At 37.2% G+C, this 18,032-nt stretch overlaps 1 protein-coding gene across 1 annotated transcript in view; it reads left to right on the top strand.

Annotated features, from left to right (window-relative positions):
• LOC137949923 (regulator of telomere elongation helicase 1 homolog) overlaps positions 1 to 18,032 on the top strand; it is a 36,726-nt gene that overhangs the window by 8,413 nt on the left and 10,281 nt on the right. The window contains exons 4-17 of the mRNA XM_068796170.1: positions 5,216 to 5,297; positions 5,422 to 5,572; positions 5,666 to 5,828; positions 5,915 to 6,082; positions 6,950 to 7,044; positions 7,215 to 7,260; positions 7,445 to 7,586; positions 7,678 to 7,832; positions 7,932 to 8,023; positions 8,092 to 8,199; positions 8,323 to 8,391; positions 8,850 to 8,936; positions 9,398 to 9,451; positions 12,894 to 13,009. Of these exons, the coding sequence (XP_068652271.1) occupies positions 5,216 to 5,297; positions 5,422 to 5,572; positions 5,666 to 5,828; positions 5,915 to 6,082; positions 6,950 to 7,044; positions 7,215 to 7,260; positions 7,445 to 7,586; positions 7,678 to 7,832; positions 7,932 to 8,023; positions 8,092 to 8,199; positions 8,323 to 8,391; positions 8,850 to 8,936; positions 9,398 to 9,451; positions 12,894 to 13,009 (1,528 nt within the window). The remainder of the gene's footprint in view (positions 1 to 5,215; positions 5,298 to 5,421; positions 5,573 to 5,665; positions 5,829 to 5,914; positions 6,083 to 6,949; positions 7,045 to 7,214; positions 7,261 to 7,444; positions 7,587 to 7,677; positions 7,833 to 7,931; positions 8,024 to 8,091; positions 8,200 to 8,322; positions 8,392 to 8,849; positions 8,937 to 9,397; positions 9,452 to 12,893; positions 13,010 to 18,032) is intronic.

Here is an 18,032-nt window from a genome sequence, read left to right as displayed (position 1 = left end):
TCAAAAAAAAAAAACGAAAGACACTAGGCACCCAACAAGGGCCCTATACATCGGAATGAACTACAAATAAATTAGAACTTTTGTGACTTGACTAGATGGAAATGATGCTCGTTGGTGCTTCTCAAGTTGACACGTTTCACATTGAAATGGAATGTTGTAGGAGTCAAAGAGCACTGCATTGGTATACCTTCCAAGTGGTACAATCCCTCTTGTTCACTCCTGAACCAATCTTCTGCCTTGTCTTAAATTGATCTTGTTAAAATACAAGTTCAGGGGTATTTTAGTCATTTCTCATATTTTCCACATTACATTTTTCTCCATAGTATGGCTATTAGATAGAGAGTGTCTTATTTTATCTCTAGTTAAATTTTTATTCAATTTAGACATGTATTTTAGGAGATATCTAATTTTGAGTATTGAGGTGTATTTTTGTCTTTTTGTAAATTTTCACTTAAACCTTGATTATAAAGAAGTTGGACCGGCCTTTTTGGCTCGGATTCCAAGGCAGCAAAGCTGCTCCTCTTCCAAAACTCTTTTTCCTCTTCTATTTTTTCCCAAATCACATATTTTTCCGATCTCATAGAACTAACTATGCAAAGAAACCTTTATTTCCTTGCACAAACAAGGTGAGCCCCGCACAACTATAAATTAGGTACCATAATTTCAATTGAGAAACACTACCATGCAATTATCTCTTAATCACAGAAATCGAACTCATGGGAATGCAAACAAGGGCTAACATCAGCCCTATGTATGGTGACATAGGCAATCAGCAGGTTTGGAAGACCTGCATTGGTGCAGATTTGGGAAAAAAGGCCCAAACAAACCTCTATGGGTATTTTTTTTTGTTTTTTTGAAATAGTGCTGAATTATATTAAAGAGCTGCAAAGAGCTGAATTACAAGGAAACCTCTATGGTTATTGAAACCATTAGACTGCTCAATTGGCGGCACAAGCCATCAATCTTAGGGTTATGGCACAATAGGTAAAGGAAAATCTAAAGCACAATATGTAAAGGAAAATCTAACCTTTAACTCTGATCATCAGAAGAAATTGAAAAAGTTCCTTATAAGACTAGGAAATCGCAAGACAGTAGAAGGACTAGGAATGATTGAGATTTCTTCACAACAGGACCTTACAGCTTTGATACCATGTAATGGCTATTGGGTAGTTATTGAAAAGTGATGAGATTAAGAGAAAATAGAAAGAGGGAAGAAGGGGGAAGAGAGGAGAGAAAATGGAGAAGCAACAGGTGATGGCTGCACTTGGAGTAGGTCTCTAAATTCGAGCCTAATCCCCCTTTCAAGTGAACTTTACAGAAATGGCAAAAATATCCTCGGGCACAAATATGCCTATATCTCTTTCATTACATAACAGAATTGAATGAAATTAAAAGAATTAGATAAAAGAAAAGTAATCTAACAAACTGTACTGCTGTAACTACTATATGTGATGGTGAAATGATCAAATTACCCTTCTGCCAGAATTTCAACAGTTATATTCTTTTTCATGGAAGAATAAATTTTATTCTCTCCTTTTTCTGAAAATAATGACAAATTTATTAAAAAGAAGAGAATAATTTACAAAGAGCTAGATGAACTAGCTAAAAACAAAAAATACATCAAGTGGGATCAACTAAAGGAAATGAATTGCCCACAACCAAATCCAACTGAGAAACTTCAGCATGAGCAAGATTGTTTGCCATGGAATTGGCACTTATGGGGCATGTATCCATGAAATTTCATAAGAACTAGCGATGTCACAGAAAACGTCTTAACTGCCAAGGCGGACATCTACCAGAACGAAACCACCTAATAATCTCCATTGAATCACCTCCACCTCTAAAGGACCTGAAAAGAACCATTGAAAAACTCCAAAACCACAAAGGAGAGCACGGAGCTCAGTCTATGCAGAGTCGCAATGACCAAAAGGAGCAGAAAATACGTGAATAATGTGACCTAGAGAATCTCTGAATTCCCCACCTCTTCCCATACGGCCTGGATTCTCTCTTGACCTCCCACCAAAATTTAATTTCAACCAATCCTCACAAGGTGGTTTCCATCTGGGAGGAGAAGAAAGAAGCCACATCACACCAATGCTATCTTAAAACTGCACATTCCAAATGCTGTAAGCAGAAGGTCTATTGGCCCAAAAATGGGTATAATGAATGAGGCGCTCAATGAATCCACCAATGGGTCTAAACTTGTTGTTGAGTGTCCTATTATTTGGTTCCTCCTTCATTGCCCAGATAGTTGCTGGTCCAACAAGCTTCCACAAAATATTCCCAGACTTCAGCAAAGGCCTCATAAAGAAATCTAACGTAAAGTCTGGGAAATAAGCTGGAAAGCAAATCTTTGCAAAACAGCAATCCAAAATGCTATGTAAAAAGGGCAATGCAAAAAAAATGTGGTCCTCATATTCAAAGCAAGAGCTACAAAACTTACAATTAGCATTCTCAATAATTTGATCTTGAAGCTTTAGCTGATCAGCAGCAAGAAACCAGACAAAGTGCTGAGCTTTTGGAGGGGCAGGATTGACCAGACTAAAGATGCAGGATGACTGGAATCTAAAGATGTGAGTAAAAAGAAGAAACTGAGAAAACCCCAGAAGCATCCAATTTCCAATTCAATTGATCAACTCTAGAGGGAGATAAATAACACTGCATAAGGAGAGAGAAGCTGATCAGCCTCATCCATTTCAATATTCTAAACTTTTCTTCGAAAATTCAAATTCCAATTCCAGCAGAATAAGAACAAGCTATTTACTTGGAAAGACAGATTATTATCGAAAGCAGGAAGGCTCACATTAATAAACTCATGTATTAGTGGAATTCCTGCCTATTTTCTCTCTTTCTTACACTGCCCGCAAGCTTAGCTCAAAAGATGGAAAGTTGATGAGATCTTTTCTATGGGAAAGACAGGAAGCCAGGTTAAAGCATCCCCTTGTTAAATGAAGTGATGTCTGTCATTATAAAAAAGAAAGGGTGCTGGTAAGCTAATACCCATAAAGAATCTCTCTGGTAGCGTTTCATTGTTAACAAAGCAAGGATCAATACAGCAGGCTGGTGGTATGGTGAGGGTCCTGTTTCTAGATTATCCCTGCTTTGGCGAGTTTATGCACAGATATTTCCTACAATATGCTCTGCTATTAGAGTGCATATTGGAAGAGGAAACATGACTTCTTTTTAGCGTGATTGCTTGATGGGAAATGAGCTTATCAAATTTCAATATCCAGGGCTTTTCCTCATGGCTCGACAACCTGATATTAAGGTATCTGACTCTTTGGAGAGGGTAGGAATACATGCTGGAATCTTAATTTTTCGAAGAAATTTCAATGATTCAGAAGCCATTGAGGCATCAAATGTCCTTCAGCAGGTAGGATATCTCTATATTAAGCGGAATATGGATGATACTCTCATTTGGATTCCTGAAACTGATTGAGAATTTTCAGTATCTTCATGCTTCCAGCTTACTAAAATCGGGATGAGAGTCCCTGCTGTTCCTTCTTAGCCTGGAAACTTACAGCAACCCCAAAAGTCAAATTTTTTATTTAGAGTGTGCTAAAAGGTAAAATTTTAACATATGATAATCTGAAAGAAGAGGGACTGCAATTGTTGCAGACTATGCGGTGATTATGTAGTTCATTTAATAATTACTCAACTGTTCGGTATCCAGAAAGATATGAAATTATTTCTTGAATCTATTTGGCATAGATTTCTGTTTCCCAGCCTCCTTTTTTGTGATGATTAATCAGCCGATTGGAATATCTCTCCCAATGCTCAGCAAATTGTGATAAAAAAAGTATTATCTTTGGTCCCATGGATGATTTGGCTTGAGCACAATCAAAGACTCTTCCATAGTCGTTCTTTGCAATTCTTGGCACTATCTCACCACATTTTTCAAGTATCATCTCTTGGTTATATACTCTAAAAGATTTCCAGCATTTTTGAAGTGGTTATATTAGACAAAATTCGAATGCTATCATTCAGTTAATTTTGGCCAGAAGCATAACCAATTAGTAAAAGTTTTCTAGCTAGTCTAGTTCCCTACCCACGATTCTGTCATTGTACTGGGATATGGGAGTCAAACCCTCTGCACGGGTAGAAGTATAAAGTGAGTCAGGTTAAAAAAAAAAGGGGTTTGTTTATGTATTTAACATTATGTCCAACTAAGGAAAGGCTTACTGGAAACCTTATCATAGAAGGTGACTCTCTTCTTGTCATCAAATGGTGCAACGGAAACAAAGCTCCTCCATGACGTTTGCATCACGTTTTTTATGAAATTATGGACTTAGCTACAGATGTAATTAGTTGGTATCATGTTTTAATATCAGAAAATGGTTTATCTGATTCTCTAGCACCTACCAATCTCTCATTGTAAGAGATTCCCACTTATGTTTTTATTGCCATAGCGTTTTTTGGCCTTTTAATCAAAGTGATCTCTTTAAAAAAAAAGAAGCTATTTAAAACATGGTGATCTCGAATGACAGTAAAAAGATTGGGGAATTTTATAGAAAGAGGGGCATAAAAAATTCATTCATCCAGCCACATTCTAAAAGATTGACCATATTGGACATGAAACCTAAGACCAGAACGTAAGGACCTTTTCAAATGATATATTGACTTCCGCAAACTAGAGGCAAACCTAGGGGGATCAGGAGGGATCCAACTACTAAGAAAACATGGAAAGAAGATGCTTCCAAAAGGTCCCTTTTTTGACCTCAAATTGCCAAGGCCATTTTGCTAAAAGAGCTTTGTTCATAATTCTAACAGATTTAATACACAAACCAGTCTCATTCTCAGGCAAACAGACCTCTTTCCAGTTTACCAAATGCTATCTGAATCTATTGGATGCGCCTTTTTGAAGAATTTTTTTCATGATTGCCTCAATTTTCACAGACAGAAACTGGACAAGGAAGGGAGACAAATAGTAATTAGGAATTCCTGTTATTGTTGCTTTCCTTGTCAGGTTTCTGTCATTTTGGACAGGATCATCTCTGGTTGACAGCTTCCATACAGTGAATAAACAGACTATTATTTTGTCAGGTTGTTTATACTGAGAGGATCAATTTCACTAACCTGTCATGAAATGTGGAAGTAGTTTTAAATGGTTTACTGTGGCTCATTTACTTTTTTTTTACTTCTAGATTTTCTATCTTATTTTATCATTAAGTTGATTGTTATTTAGGTATTTTTAATTTCTTTTGCATTTCTGTAGATTTTATCAAGAACAACCCCTCCCTTGGAAATGAACCTGTCGACATTGAAGATTTGGTCAATATGGGAAGAAATAAGGGGCCGTAAGTTTTTCTGGTTCTCATACACTTCTGAATGATCATATTCAAGGAAAAAGTTATTTGAAAAAAAAAATCAAGGAAAAGGGCCCCATTTGTTGCCTTAGATAAAATGTCCACTCTGTTGCAGATGCCCATACTATGTATCACGAGAGCTTCACAAAGTGGTGGATATCTTATTTGCTCCTTACAACTATCTCATCGATCGTGGCAACAGACGTTCTCTTTCTGGGATTGATTGGAGCAATACTATACTCATATTTGATGAAGCACATAACTTGGTAACCAAAACCAGCACACTGGCAATGATGATGAACCTTTTGTGATCTGGTTAATAATTTGACTGCAGAAGTAAACCGTTTGCATGAATACAGGAAAGCATATGTGCAGATGCCGCTTCATTTGATTTACCTACATCCCACCTGTTGGCTTGCATTGACGAAGCAGAACAGTGTGAACACCTTTCAAATGCCAAGGGGATTTATGGAAATGTTGATAATAAGTCATTTGAGTTAAATAATTTTGCTATGCTTAGAGGTACTACTAGATCTCTCATAAACAGTAATATGTACTCCATATTGTGGTTGACCAATTATATTTTGTCTGTCACTGTCATGTTACAGCTTTTCTAGTAGGGCTTGACAAGCGAATTATGATGGTGCCTATTGAATCAAAAGAGTTGGGATTTACTAGGCCTGGAGCTTATATTTATGAATTATTTGCTGATATATCGGCTAAAGTTCAAAAAGTAAACATAGCCATTGATGAAGCTATGTTGCTTCTTGAGGATGGTAAGCTCAAAATGTTCTTAATGCTGGTCAATATTGGTAGTTAAGTCCTTTCTGCACATCTTACCTTCTTTTCTACTTCAGTGAAACTTGGAGATGTTGCTGAATATTCACTAGATCTACAGATTCATGTTAGAGTGTCAGTAAAGGCAAATGTGAAATGTCTGTGTTTTGCTTATGCTCAATTTTTGTGGCAACACCTCTACCTGCTAGCTATTAATTTTTACTGCTCAATTTGTTATATCTGTTTTTTTTTTTGAAACGTGAATGGATTTTTTTAGAAGAGAAGGAGAGGGGGAGGGGCTCCCCACAGCCCGGGGGTCACCACATAATACAAAAGCTTAAAAGAAAACAAATAAACTTTCACAAACAATTTAAGGAGGACAAAAAATACAAGGTTAGCGAGGGAAGTTCCATCTTTTGCCAACTTATCAGCCGGTGTCCACCAGTCACTAGTATCTTTGACCCTTAGATGTTTTCTTCCATGCATTCACTAGCTCTTGATTGTATACCTCTTGCATGACTGTTGTTTTGCTACCTTGCATAATTGAAGAGGGGCAAACAAACATTATATTCTTGTGAACTCGAGGGATCCTGACATGGTTTGCTGATTTTCGATACACATCAGTATTGATCAGCACATTTCAGTCTACTTGTTACATATACTTTCTTTTTCTTTCAAATTCTCTAGTGTGTAGTTTTTAGTCTTGTTGACCATATTCATGTTTGCTCTGTGGTTTCAAGGTTGCCAATATATGGGATCTCTTATACATTGCATTGAGATTCATGTCATTTGAAGAAGCTTTGCTTTATTTTCTAATGAAAAGGAGGGATCATAACCGTGAAAAGTTGTTTCTTCCAATTTTTTAGCTGCACGGAGCACTGTATGCCGGCTGGAAGGCATGAAGAATATTCTTGATATTGTCTTCAGAGAAGATGACAAATCTCATGCTAAATACTACAAAGTAAGTTGGGCACTTCGGTCTCTATCAATAGAAGTTAAACAGTTTGAATATAATACTTTGAGATTTACCTACCTGTTTGGCTAGCTGTGTTTTTACTACTTTCTGAAGTTAGATGTCAGCAACCGACGTGGGATGAAGCAATTGATTTTGTAATTCTTGGTTTTGTAAAGGTTCATGTTCAAGAAGCACAAGCCAGTTCAACTGATGCTTTTAGAGGTATTGGGGATTGTTTCTTCTTTGAGTTTAATATTTGCAGCTATTGGTATATTTTGTCACACTTTGTTTGCTGCATCATTTTTCCGGATCGGTGACTGCCTTAGTTCCTGGTGGAAGAAATTAGAGATAATTCATATTGTTCCATCTAACATATGTTTTCCTTTATTTGATATCTACTTTTCAGGTAAAAAGTCTAGAATTCTTAGTTGGTGGTGTTTCAACCCCGGAATTGCCATGGAAGAATTTGGAAAACTAGGTGTCCCCTCTGTTATTGTGACTTCTGGAACATTATCCCCCATGGTCTCATTTGCACTTGAACTTAACCTGTATGTTGGTCTAAATTTCTTAGCCAGCATTACTGTAAATTTTAGTAAAGGCAACAGTTATGGAAGTTCACTTTCTTTGTTGGAACCACAGAGAATTTCCAGTCCGTTTGGAGAATCCTCATGTTATTCCCTCAGATCAAGCTTGGGTTGGAGTTGTACCCACTGGTCCCTCTGGTCGTTCCCTCAATTCTTCTTTTCGGAATCGTGATTCCCTAGAGTATAAGCAAGAGCTTGGTAATGCTATCGGTATGTGGAAAGGAAGAGATGAACTGATTGATTTGAAATTTAATTTCTATTGGTATCATCTGAAGTAGGTTTTTTGTCTCTTATCTTGTCTTGCTGCAGTCAATTTTGCTCGGATTGTGCCCAATGGCTTACTTGTTTTCTTTCCATCATATTACCTTATGGACAAGTGCATCGAGTGCTGGAAGAACATGGTAAGGCTACACATATTGTGAGAAGTTCTTTATTTATACTTTTTATTTGATTATGGCTCTCTATGTAGGGGCATGCAAGCTCAACAAATTCTAGCACAATTTGGGACAGGATTTGCAAGCATAAGCAACCTGTTATAGAACCTAAGCAGTCCGCACTTTTCCCATATTCAATAGAGGTAATAACTCAAATACTATGCTTTTAGTGTCCTAAAATTTCCTTCTCTTTCATCCATTTCTTATTCTTCACTTTATTTTTTTAATTAGTTTTTATTAGCTTATTAAACAGTGATCTTCTGCAGGACTTCAAGGCAAAACTGAATGATTCCTCTACCTCAGGTGCAATCTTTTTGGCTGTCTGTCGGGGTAAGGTATGTTCCATTTTATATTGGTCTCCCTTTTTTTAAAATGTTTTCCCCCATTTTCTGTCTCACTGTCTTAAATGTCTTTGTTGCTTGAGAAAGTTGTTATGATTGGGAAATTAAAGCTTCTTTGGATATCCCATTTGTATGATTTTGGGTTTGAGAACAGAGTTTGCTTGAGTTTTCTCCAGTGGGTCTCTTTCAGTTTGTTATTTTTAAGCATTGACACTGATTGTATATTAAGAGGAAAAAGAGAAGAAGATGTACAATGCATATACAGAGATTCTACATCATATGATGCAAGAAATCAAACTATCCCAGAGACAAAGTACTGCATGTAACAATTTGTTGCCCAGAAAGTCTTTAGCTGAACAACAGGGGAACTAAGAAGCACTGTTTGAATGTTGCTTAAGAGTCGAGGGTTCTATTATATATAATGTATTGATTTTTTGAGTGCAACTTCTCAGGTAAGTGAGGGATTAGATTTTGCTGACCATGCTGGAAGAGCTGTGGTAGTGACTGGTATCCCATTTGCTAACAGATATGATTCTAAGGTTTGATTTGCTAGACCTCTTTTGGTGGTATCTTTTTATTTGTAACCTTTAGTTTTTTTCTTAGTTTAAAAATTTTTGTTTTGTTTTTGTTAGTTTCAATACTAACTCTCTATTCTCCCTTTAGTCATTAGCTCTAGGGGCAACTGCTTACTCGCTTCTAGACAACATGAGACATTTGCTCTTATTTTGTGCCACTTTCACGTACCTCTTCTTGCTTCACATTCTACTTGCTGAAAGTGACATTTGGATTTTATCCCATTTCTTTAGTCTTACTGATAATGTAGAAAAAAATGGTCTTTTAGCACTCTTTTTGCTGGTGTGGTGCCATATAATGAGATTTATGCTTATTGAGCTTGGTACTTCCTTTTTCTCTATAACTTTTCTGGTGAAATTGGTGTGCTGCCCATTTGCTTTTGAATGCATGGCTCCATTTCTTATGAGCTGTTTTAATGTCTGGTCAGATTCGTCTAAAACGTGAATACTTGGATCAACGGGCGCAACAGAAAGAGTTTGAGGTAAGTCTAGAAGCTTATGCAGCTATTATGCTGAATTCTTTGAATGTGGAGGCACTTGAAGTGCTAATTGTGGTTGGAGAGGTGAAATTTGCTGTAATGAAGACATGAATTTTGATTGAGCAGTTGGCATGTTGCTGATGGTTTACATCGGATTTCCTTCCTTAAAGTTCATATGTGAGCTTATAAATTGTTGCAAATGAATTAATTCATGGCATGAATCGAACTGAATCTGTGTCAGTTTACCTGAATTTATCTTTTTCTGGATGTTTTTGAGGAAGCCATTTCTGATACACACACATGTATTCTAAAAATTGGGCCTTTAGAGCAATGGTTACATTTGTGGTTGGGGGGGGGGGGGGGGGGGGGTGTTTCTAGGGTGAGGTCTTCAGTTAAAAAAAAGGGAAATTTATTGAGAGAAAAGAGAATGATGCAGTCTTACTTGAAAGTGATTGCTAATTTCATCTTTCTTATTCTTAGCTGTTTATGATTTAGTCTCTTTTTCATTTTAGAAGTGTCCTATTTTCTTATAGTCTTTTGTGAGGCATTTCCTATCTTATACTTGTTCCTATTCTTTTAGAAAGTATCTTTCTAAGGAATCTCTTTCTTTGAAAAGAGTGCTTTTTTTTTCTTTTACTTTAGGAGTTTCATATGTTTTGATTATCTTCTACGTTTAATTTTTCCTAGTTTTATAATAGTTCTTGTTGTTAAGGGTGGAGGCTTGTTTTAAATCAGTGGTTACTAAAAGAGATCAAGTTGGCTTATACTTCTCTGTTTAAGGGGTTTTGGGAATGTGATGGATCATGCTGTAAATATTAGAGAGAAATATGAGGAGTGAGTTATTGATAGAATGATAAACAGTGTATTATTCAGGTAATTTTATAGTATATTAACATTACTATTATAGGAGTTCTGCTATTTCAAAAAATATTATAAGAGTTCTGCATTTTCAAAAAAATTAATGGTAAGTTTGCCTTGTTTAATTAGAAAATGATATAAGTATGCAGCTCAAAGAGAAACCACATAAACAAGTAAATTTCGTGAGAAATAAGTTTCCTTTTACAATATATGAGTACAGTGAGAAAGAAATGCAACTTTAAGGGGCAAAACTACTGTTTACTTTCAAAACTCATTTAACTTCAACAAGTATTTATTTTTACATATTTGTTATAACTAGAGATGAGACATGTTTGTTGTTGATTTTGCTTAGGGGTGGGCACATTTCGGGTCCGGGTCGTGTTTCCTAACACTTGAACCTGAAAAAAACTCGAAAAACTCCAAAATGTCAAGCCCGACCCTGACCCGATCACTGTCCCCGCAACCCCATCCATGCCCCGTCCTAGTAAACCCGGTTTAAACTCCGATCCATCCAGCACCATCAATGTACCCCTGATCCATCCTTAACCTGTTTTATATCCCCGTTTCGTCCCAACGGGTCGGGTTTGGGAAAACCTGTTCCCAACCCAAAACCTGACGGTTTTTTTTTTTCCTGCCCCGTCCCCGACCCGTGGGGCAACCTGAAACCCGAACCCGGGTTTTTTGGGTCGGGTCGTGTTCCCATGAACCCTGACCAAATGCCCTCCCCTAATTTTGCTTTGAATTGGTCCAATTGAAGCTTATTATCCTTGGCTACTTCAGCTATGGTTTTTGTAAAATTGAGTTATACAACCAGGGAAAGAGAAAGAAGTTGAGAAGGGAAGGTATGACAGTGTTGGAGATCTAGTGTTGATTCTGTTAGGGGTCAAAGTTGACCCTTAACCCTTTTTTTATCAACTTAACACAGTAAGTTACTTAAAAGGACATAAATGCCCCTCCTATTACAGAGAATAAAACCCATAAAAACACAACATGAGTACATCGCATGAGTAAAATTACCTGCCCTTCTTACATTCTAATAGTTTTTTGACAGTACACTCCTTGAGCTGCAAATGATATTTCTGATGTGTTGGCCAAGGAAGGAGTCTCTTTATCCTCATTTGTAGTGGGTGACTTCTATCTTATTGTATCTTGAGAAATTCCCTCTTATTGTTTTCTTCTAAGCAATAAAAGCCAAGCAATATTTGAAAAAAAAAAGAAAAACCCAGCTAATTTTTAATGCTTCTCATTTTCTTTTTCTCTGATCTATAAACCAAAAAAGGAGCTAAAGAAGCATGTGCCTTCAAAGAAACTTGACATATTACCTTTGACTAAATCAAGGAATGGGAATGTTAGTAAAAATAATCTCACACAGGTCAGTGTCAGGGAAAATCTTATGGTTATTAGTTAAGAAAAGTTCTAACATTGACTATCCATTTTGAGATGGACTTGAAACCTGCTTCAACTTGATATCATAGCTAACTCAAGCATGTCTGTGTTTTGTGTGGCTTCTGTATTTGTTCTCTATGACCTTCTATGTATATCTTCCATGTCTTGAGCCAAGTTGTTGGTTTAGGCCTGGAGGTGAGGGGATTGTTGGTGGATAAAAAAAATCGACCAGTCTATAGTTGTACATGTACTCCGTGTCTGAGGCTGGTTGTCGAAGAGTGAGAGTTGTTGTATGCAGGAGAGTAGTCCTACATTAGTTTGGGTTTAAAAAAAATCTCGCTTATTAGTTTGGAAGAGACCTCCAATTTGAAAGGAACTGATCCATTTGTAATGTATATTTTTTTTTTGAAATGATGTTGATTTTTATTAAGACAAGCTCAAAAGAGCAATTTACAAAGGAGGGAAACCTTCCCAAACAATGAGAGATTGCTAGGAAGTTCCAAATTTTGCCAATTTATCAGCCAAAGAGTTGGCTGAGCTAGGAATGAGATTCCAATTACAATGAGCAGAAGATACAATGTCAGCAATACTATCAGTGATGGGCTAGTGGCGCCAAGGGGGGGAGTTGTCTTTGGAACACCAACTAATAACAGTCACCTATAGTGAGAGTGAGAGTTGAGTTGTGAGAATAGTTCTATAATTGTTTGACTTAAAAAATATCCTATACTTTTTTTTTGAAATGATGATGATTTTATTATGAAGGAAAGCAAAAGAGGTCTTCTGACTTCAACTATTCATTTTGGAGGAATCAACCCAATGTTAGTATTAGAGTAGGGTTTTTGTTCCATTTTGTGCATAGTTCGTACCCTTCTTAGTTGATAGTTTATGTTGTCCATGTCTCTTGCTTATAGTTCATTTGATTAGGCCTAGACATGAGGACGAGTGTTAGTGAGAATAATCTCACATAAGTTAACGTTAAGAAAAATCCTATGGTAATTAGTTGGAAAAAATAAAAAATCTAAACTTCGGATACCCATTTTGGGAAGGACTTGAGCCATGCTTTAATAGGATAAAACGTAAATCTTTGGAGATAAATGAGAACCTTATCAGTCAAGGTCCCTGCACATTGTATTGTTGAACATCTGTTGCATTTGTATTGGCATGATAGCAATGTTTCTTGATTTAGTTTATGAATTTTCAGGTTCTTACTGGAGACAAGTGGTATAGCCAACAAGCAGCACGAGCTGTAAACCAGTCAGTTGGTCGTGTAATCCGGCATCGCCATGATTACGGGGCAATTATTTTCTGTGACGAAAGGTTTAACCTACAAACTTTGTTCATTTGAAAGATTAGTTCCTGGCACTCAACGATTCCAATATTTTTTTTTGAAATGACAACAATTCCAAATTGAATATACGAGTCTAACAGGTGCTTTAAGAGCATTACTGAAAACTGACTGATCTGGCTTTTTGGATGAATAAACTGTATTAATTTGAATCTGTACAATTCAGAAAGATTTTTGGACGGAGCTGGCTTGTAATCTTGCTCTTTTGAGCCTTTTAATATAACTCAGCACTATTTCCCAAAAAAAAAAGTTAAGGGAATTATCACATCCAAGTAACTTCTTGAAAGGCTTATGGGTTCTTCTTTGGATAGACTGAAGTCTATGATGAATTGCCTTGTCTATGAGGTTACAACTATAAGGACAAAGAAAAGTATGTGTTATTACTTTCTGATGTAAATAAAAAGTTTAAAAATCATATTTAAATGGAAACTCTGATAATCTCCGTTGTGTTGTTATTGGTGGTGGTTTCCTTTTTTTTTTTTTTTTTTTTTGTCTAATCTTCTATCACCTAAAGATGCTTATATTGCCTTTCTTTATGCAGCGACTGCAAAAAGGGTTGCCTTCAGATTGACTTTATTATTTTTTTTTTTTGAGAATAATGAAAATTTCATTAAGAGAAAGAGGGAATGCAGAATGCAAAAGACAAGGCTAGTGACAACTTACTAGAACAAAAAAACAGCAACAACAACAAATAAGAAAACAGAAAACGGAAGAAAAACATACAAGCTGAAACCGAGAATAAAGTAGATTAATTAAGTGTTTAAGGAAAGACTTATGCAATGAAGAAGATAAAGGAAGGAGGAGAAGAAGGAAGGAGAAGCGAAGAAGAAGAAAGAGAAGAAGAGAATGTTTTGTCCAAATGCTAGCCTAGAAATTAAGCCATCTCAAAGAGCTGTCTTCTTGATTAATATTTATAAGGATTAATTACAAAATGGCTAGCGTGCGCTCAAGGCTACAAAGGGGAACTAAGCTCAAGAAAGATAAGAAAGTTACAACATATCTTATGAATTCAAACATATATAATTTCTCCTTATATTTCAAAACTCCCCCTTAAGCCAGGGAGTAAGCATCAAAGAGTCCTAGCTTGGAACATAACTTTGTAAACCATGCTCCCTGTAAGGCTTTGGTAAAGAGATCTACAAGTTGGTCTTCAATGCACACATGAGTGGTGATCTTCCTACTTAAGACTTGATCTCTAATGGATCGTAGTCTACATCAATTTGTTTAGTCATCTCATGGAATATTAGGTTATTGGCAATAAAGATAGAAACTTGAGTGTCATAATCATAGGCATCACTACTTTCATGCTAAACGTGGACACAACAAATTGTACCCAAATAAGTTAACAGGTAGTATGGGTCATGGCTCTATATTCGGCTTCAACATTTGATCTAGCCACTACATTCTGCTTCTTATTTCTCCAAGTCAATAGGCTTCCTCTCACAAATGTACATAACCACTAGTTGATCTTCTATCAACTTTTGACCCTGCATATTTTGCATGAGAGTACCCATGTACTATGACATTTGTAAAGTAACCCCTTGCCTAGTTCTCCATTCAAACATGGAAGAATTCTATGTACGAAATGCATATGAACTTTCTGAAGAGCTTCCATGAATCTCTACTAACCAGCCCCGCAACATACTATACGTTTGGATGAATTATAGTTTGCATATATCAACTTTCCAACCAAGCGTTGCACTATCATTAAACAAATCTACATTCACTTCTAGTGGTGTATCCGCCACTATGGCCCCTAGAAGTTCAGTCTCACTAAGAAGATCCATAACGTACTTCCACTGGGAGAGTATTATTCTTGGCTACCTCAATACCCCAAGAATTACCAAAGGGGTCCCAAGTCTTTTGTCTGAAAATGCTTCTAATGGTCTTTTGTCTCGGCGATCCACATGTATCATCTCTTGAAATAACAATATCGTCCATATAAACTTAGACTGATCCAAGCTACTTTGTACAAATCCAAAATCTAGAACTACCCAGATGAACTTACAAACCATGCTCGAGGACTTAAATCGCCTTATGCAATCTACACACCATACTTGACTCTCCCTGAGCGACAAACCCATTACTTCATGTACACTTCCTCAATTAGATCTTTATTTAAGTTGATGCAATGTCCAACACTAATTTACTGCCACAAATATTAGACTACGAACTGAATTCAATCGAGCAAAAGGTGAAAATTTTTCGCCATAATCTACACCATATGTGTGAGTGCAGCCTTTAGTTGCCAACTAAGCTTTATACCTTTCTATAATGCCATCATCCTTGTGTTTAATAGTAAAACACCACCTACATCCAATTACACTGGCATATGGAGGAGGAGTACACAAAGTCCAAGCACCTGGAGCCATTAAGGCTGACATTTTTTTCTTCAGAAGAAAATTTCCAAATAGGATCTTGAAGAGCGTCAATACAAGACTTAGGAATAGACATTGAATTGAGACTAGTCAAAAACACTTTTGTTTTTTTTTGAAATAGTGATGATTTTATTTCAAAGCAAAGCAAGAGAATATATTAAGGGAGGCCTCCCCTAACAACAAGAGATTGAAGGGAGGGACCCAATTTAGCACACAAATCTGCAACCAAATTGGCTGATCTTAGTACATGAGACCAAGTACAAGAAATAGTGGAAACAATATCCATAATATCAAAGAAATCTGCTGGTTACACCAAGGGGGGAAGGAGGCAGTGGAGCACCATCTGATGACAACTTTGGAGTCTCCTTCCACAATAAGTGGTCTTGAAATATGCGAAGGCCGTGGAGGAGCCTAGAGAGCTCAGCAGTAGTTGAGTCCGCAATGCCGAGAGGACCAGTCAAAAACACTTTTTAAGAGGAGAATATTGATCAAATGAGACAAATTCTGATATAGGATGCTGGGTACATTCCCTAACCCCTTTTCCAAGGGCAATTGGCAAATGAAGATAAAAAAACAAAGGAGAAGAGGACTCACCTTCCGAAGAGGAGATTAGAGGGGGACCTTGAGAAGCAGTCTCTTTGATCTTTTCTACTTTATCATCTATGTCATCCATAGCATCCAATGGTAGAGGTACTTGTATCTCTAGTCTGGGAATAGCTTTGGTTTGACTTGCTGAATAATAAGGAGTATCCTCAAATTGATGAAGCAAGGGTTCTTGTATTTGGATCATAGCACCTATACCCCTTCTGAAATTGAGAATAACCAAGAAAGATGCATTTAATGGAACAAGGTGGTAACTTTTTTTCCGCTGGATTTGAGTTATATACATAAAAGGACAACTAGATACTTTGGGTGAAGGATAAACTTAGCCACCTGGCGTGGCAAACTATTCTCCACGGCGGGAAGGCTCACCCTCTCGAAGTCCTGTCTAACTACCAGCAATCCTTCATGTGCTGTCCGGCCTGTATCTGCAAAAGAATTGATTATCTCCGGAAGCGCTTTCTCTAGCAGGGCTTAGAGGACACATTCCGGTACCATCTCATCAGCTGGAACGACGTCTGTCAGCCCTGGTCTCTGGGTGGCCTTGGCATTTGCCCAATCAATGAGATGAATCAGGCACTTCTGCTCAAGTGGATTAGGAATTTTAATGTGCGAGACACCATCTGGCGGCCTATGGTTGCTTGCAAGCTTTAGTGCGCGGGCATATGGTGGATTGAGGGTGGTTTGCGGCGTCAATTATCTCCACATTTGGAAGTCTCTCTTCCTCCTACTGCTGCACTTCAAAAAGCCCTATTTCGTTTTTCGTTGGCAGCGGTCAGAAGCTTCTTTTCTAGCGTGATAGTTGGTGTGGAAATCACCTCCTCATGGATGAATACGACTCCTTGTACTCAATCTCTGGTCTCTAGGACGTAACTGTGGCTGCTGTTTGGAATAACAGCACTTGGAACTTTCATTTCAGATGTGATTTGTGGGATGATGAAGCCAACATGCTTTGCTTGCTTTTATCCACTCTTGAAGCTACTGTTCTTTGTGACCATATTCCAGATAAGATGATTTGAATACCCAGCGTGAATTGCCTCTTTTCGGTTGCCTCAGCTTATGCTCATATTAACGGCGAACCTCCCAACAGGACCGATCATGACACTGCTGTTGTATGGAGCCCCCCCCCCCCCTCTTGTAATTTTGCTCTTTTGAGCCTTTAATATAATCCAACACTATTTCGAAAAAAGAAAAGAAAAGAAGAGAACACATGCAATGAAGAAGATAAAGGAAGGAGAAAAGAAGAGAAGGTTTCGTCCAAGTACTAGCGCAGAAATTATGGCAGCTCAAAGAGCTTGTTTTTTTATTCATATTTATAAAAAATTAATTAAAATTGACTAAAGTGCCTCAAGGCTACAAAGAGGAGGTAAGCTAAAAAAAGATAAGAAAATTATGGAATATCTTATGACTTTAAACATATAAAATTCCTTCTTATATTTCAATGAAAGCAAACTCATGACAAAGCATCCATGGGGAAAGAGTCTCTTTCAAAAAGAATTGTAACACTCATCCTAGTCAACAAATCTGCTATGCCATTTGCACCTGTAACAGTGTTCCAACTGAATCTCCTCACACATGACCAATATCTCAGTTTCCATGATGGTGCTTGTCCATTTGGGCACCATCCAAGCACACTTAAAAAATTGCTTCCTATCACAAGAGGCAAGGAAAATCTTTGACTGCAAATTCTCAAGCCACAAAGTAAGGGATGGAGCTTTGCTTTGGTGCAGTCACAACACCCAAAGATGAGCAGAATAGACACAAATTACCTCTCCTGAACAGTCATGGAAGGCACTCCTACTTTTATCAAGAACTTAGTTTCCTATGAGGAGCTTTCCATGACTCAATTACAAGCTTATTGAATGACAAAAAGATGCCACATCCATCCAATGCTTCCTCAAGAGAGCACTTGTCAAGGCAGCACTTACTATTTCAAAATATACATAATAGTTCTTCTCCATTTAAAGCATGTAGACAAGCCTCAGTTTAATGATTTGTGAATTGGGCATATGATTTA

This window comes from Aristolochia californica, unplaced genomic scaffold (genome assembly GCF_029961685.1).
Source record: "Aristolochia californica isolate CCGP_79_NKW_82.1479 unplaced genomic scaffold, dmAriCali1.0.hap1 SCAF_14, whole genome shotgun sequence".
Taxonomy (NCBI): Eukaryota; Viridiplantae; Streptophyta; class Magnoliopsida; order Piperales; family Aristolochiaceae; genus Aristolochia; species Aristolochia californica.
This window is presented reverse-complemented; position numbering and strand designations above follow the sequence as displayed.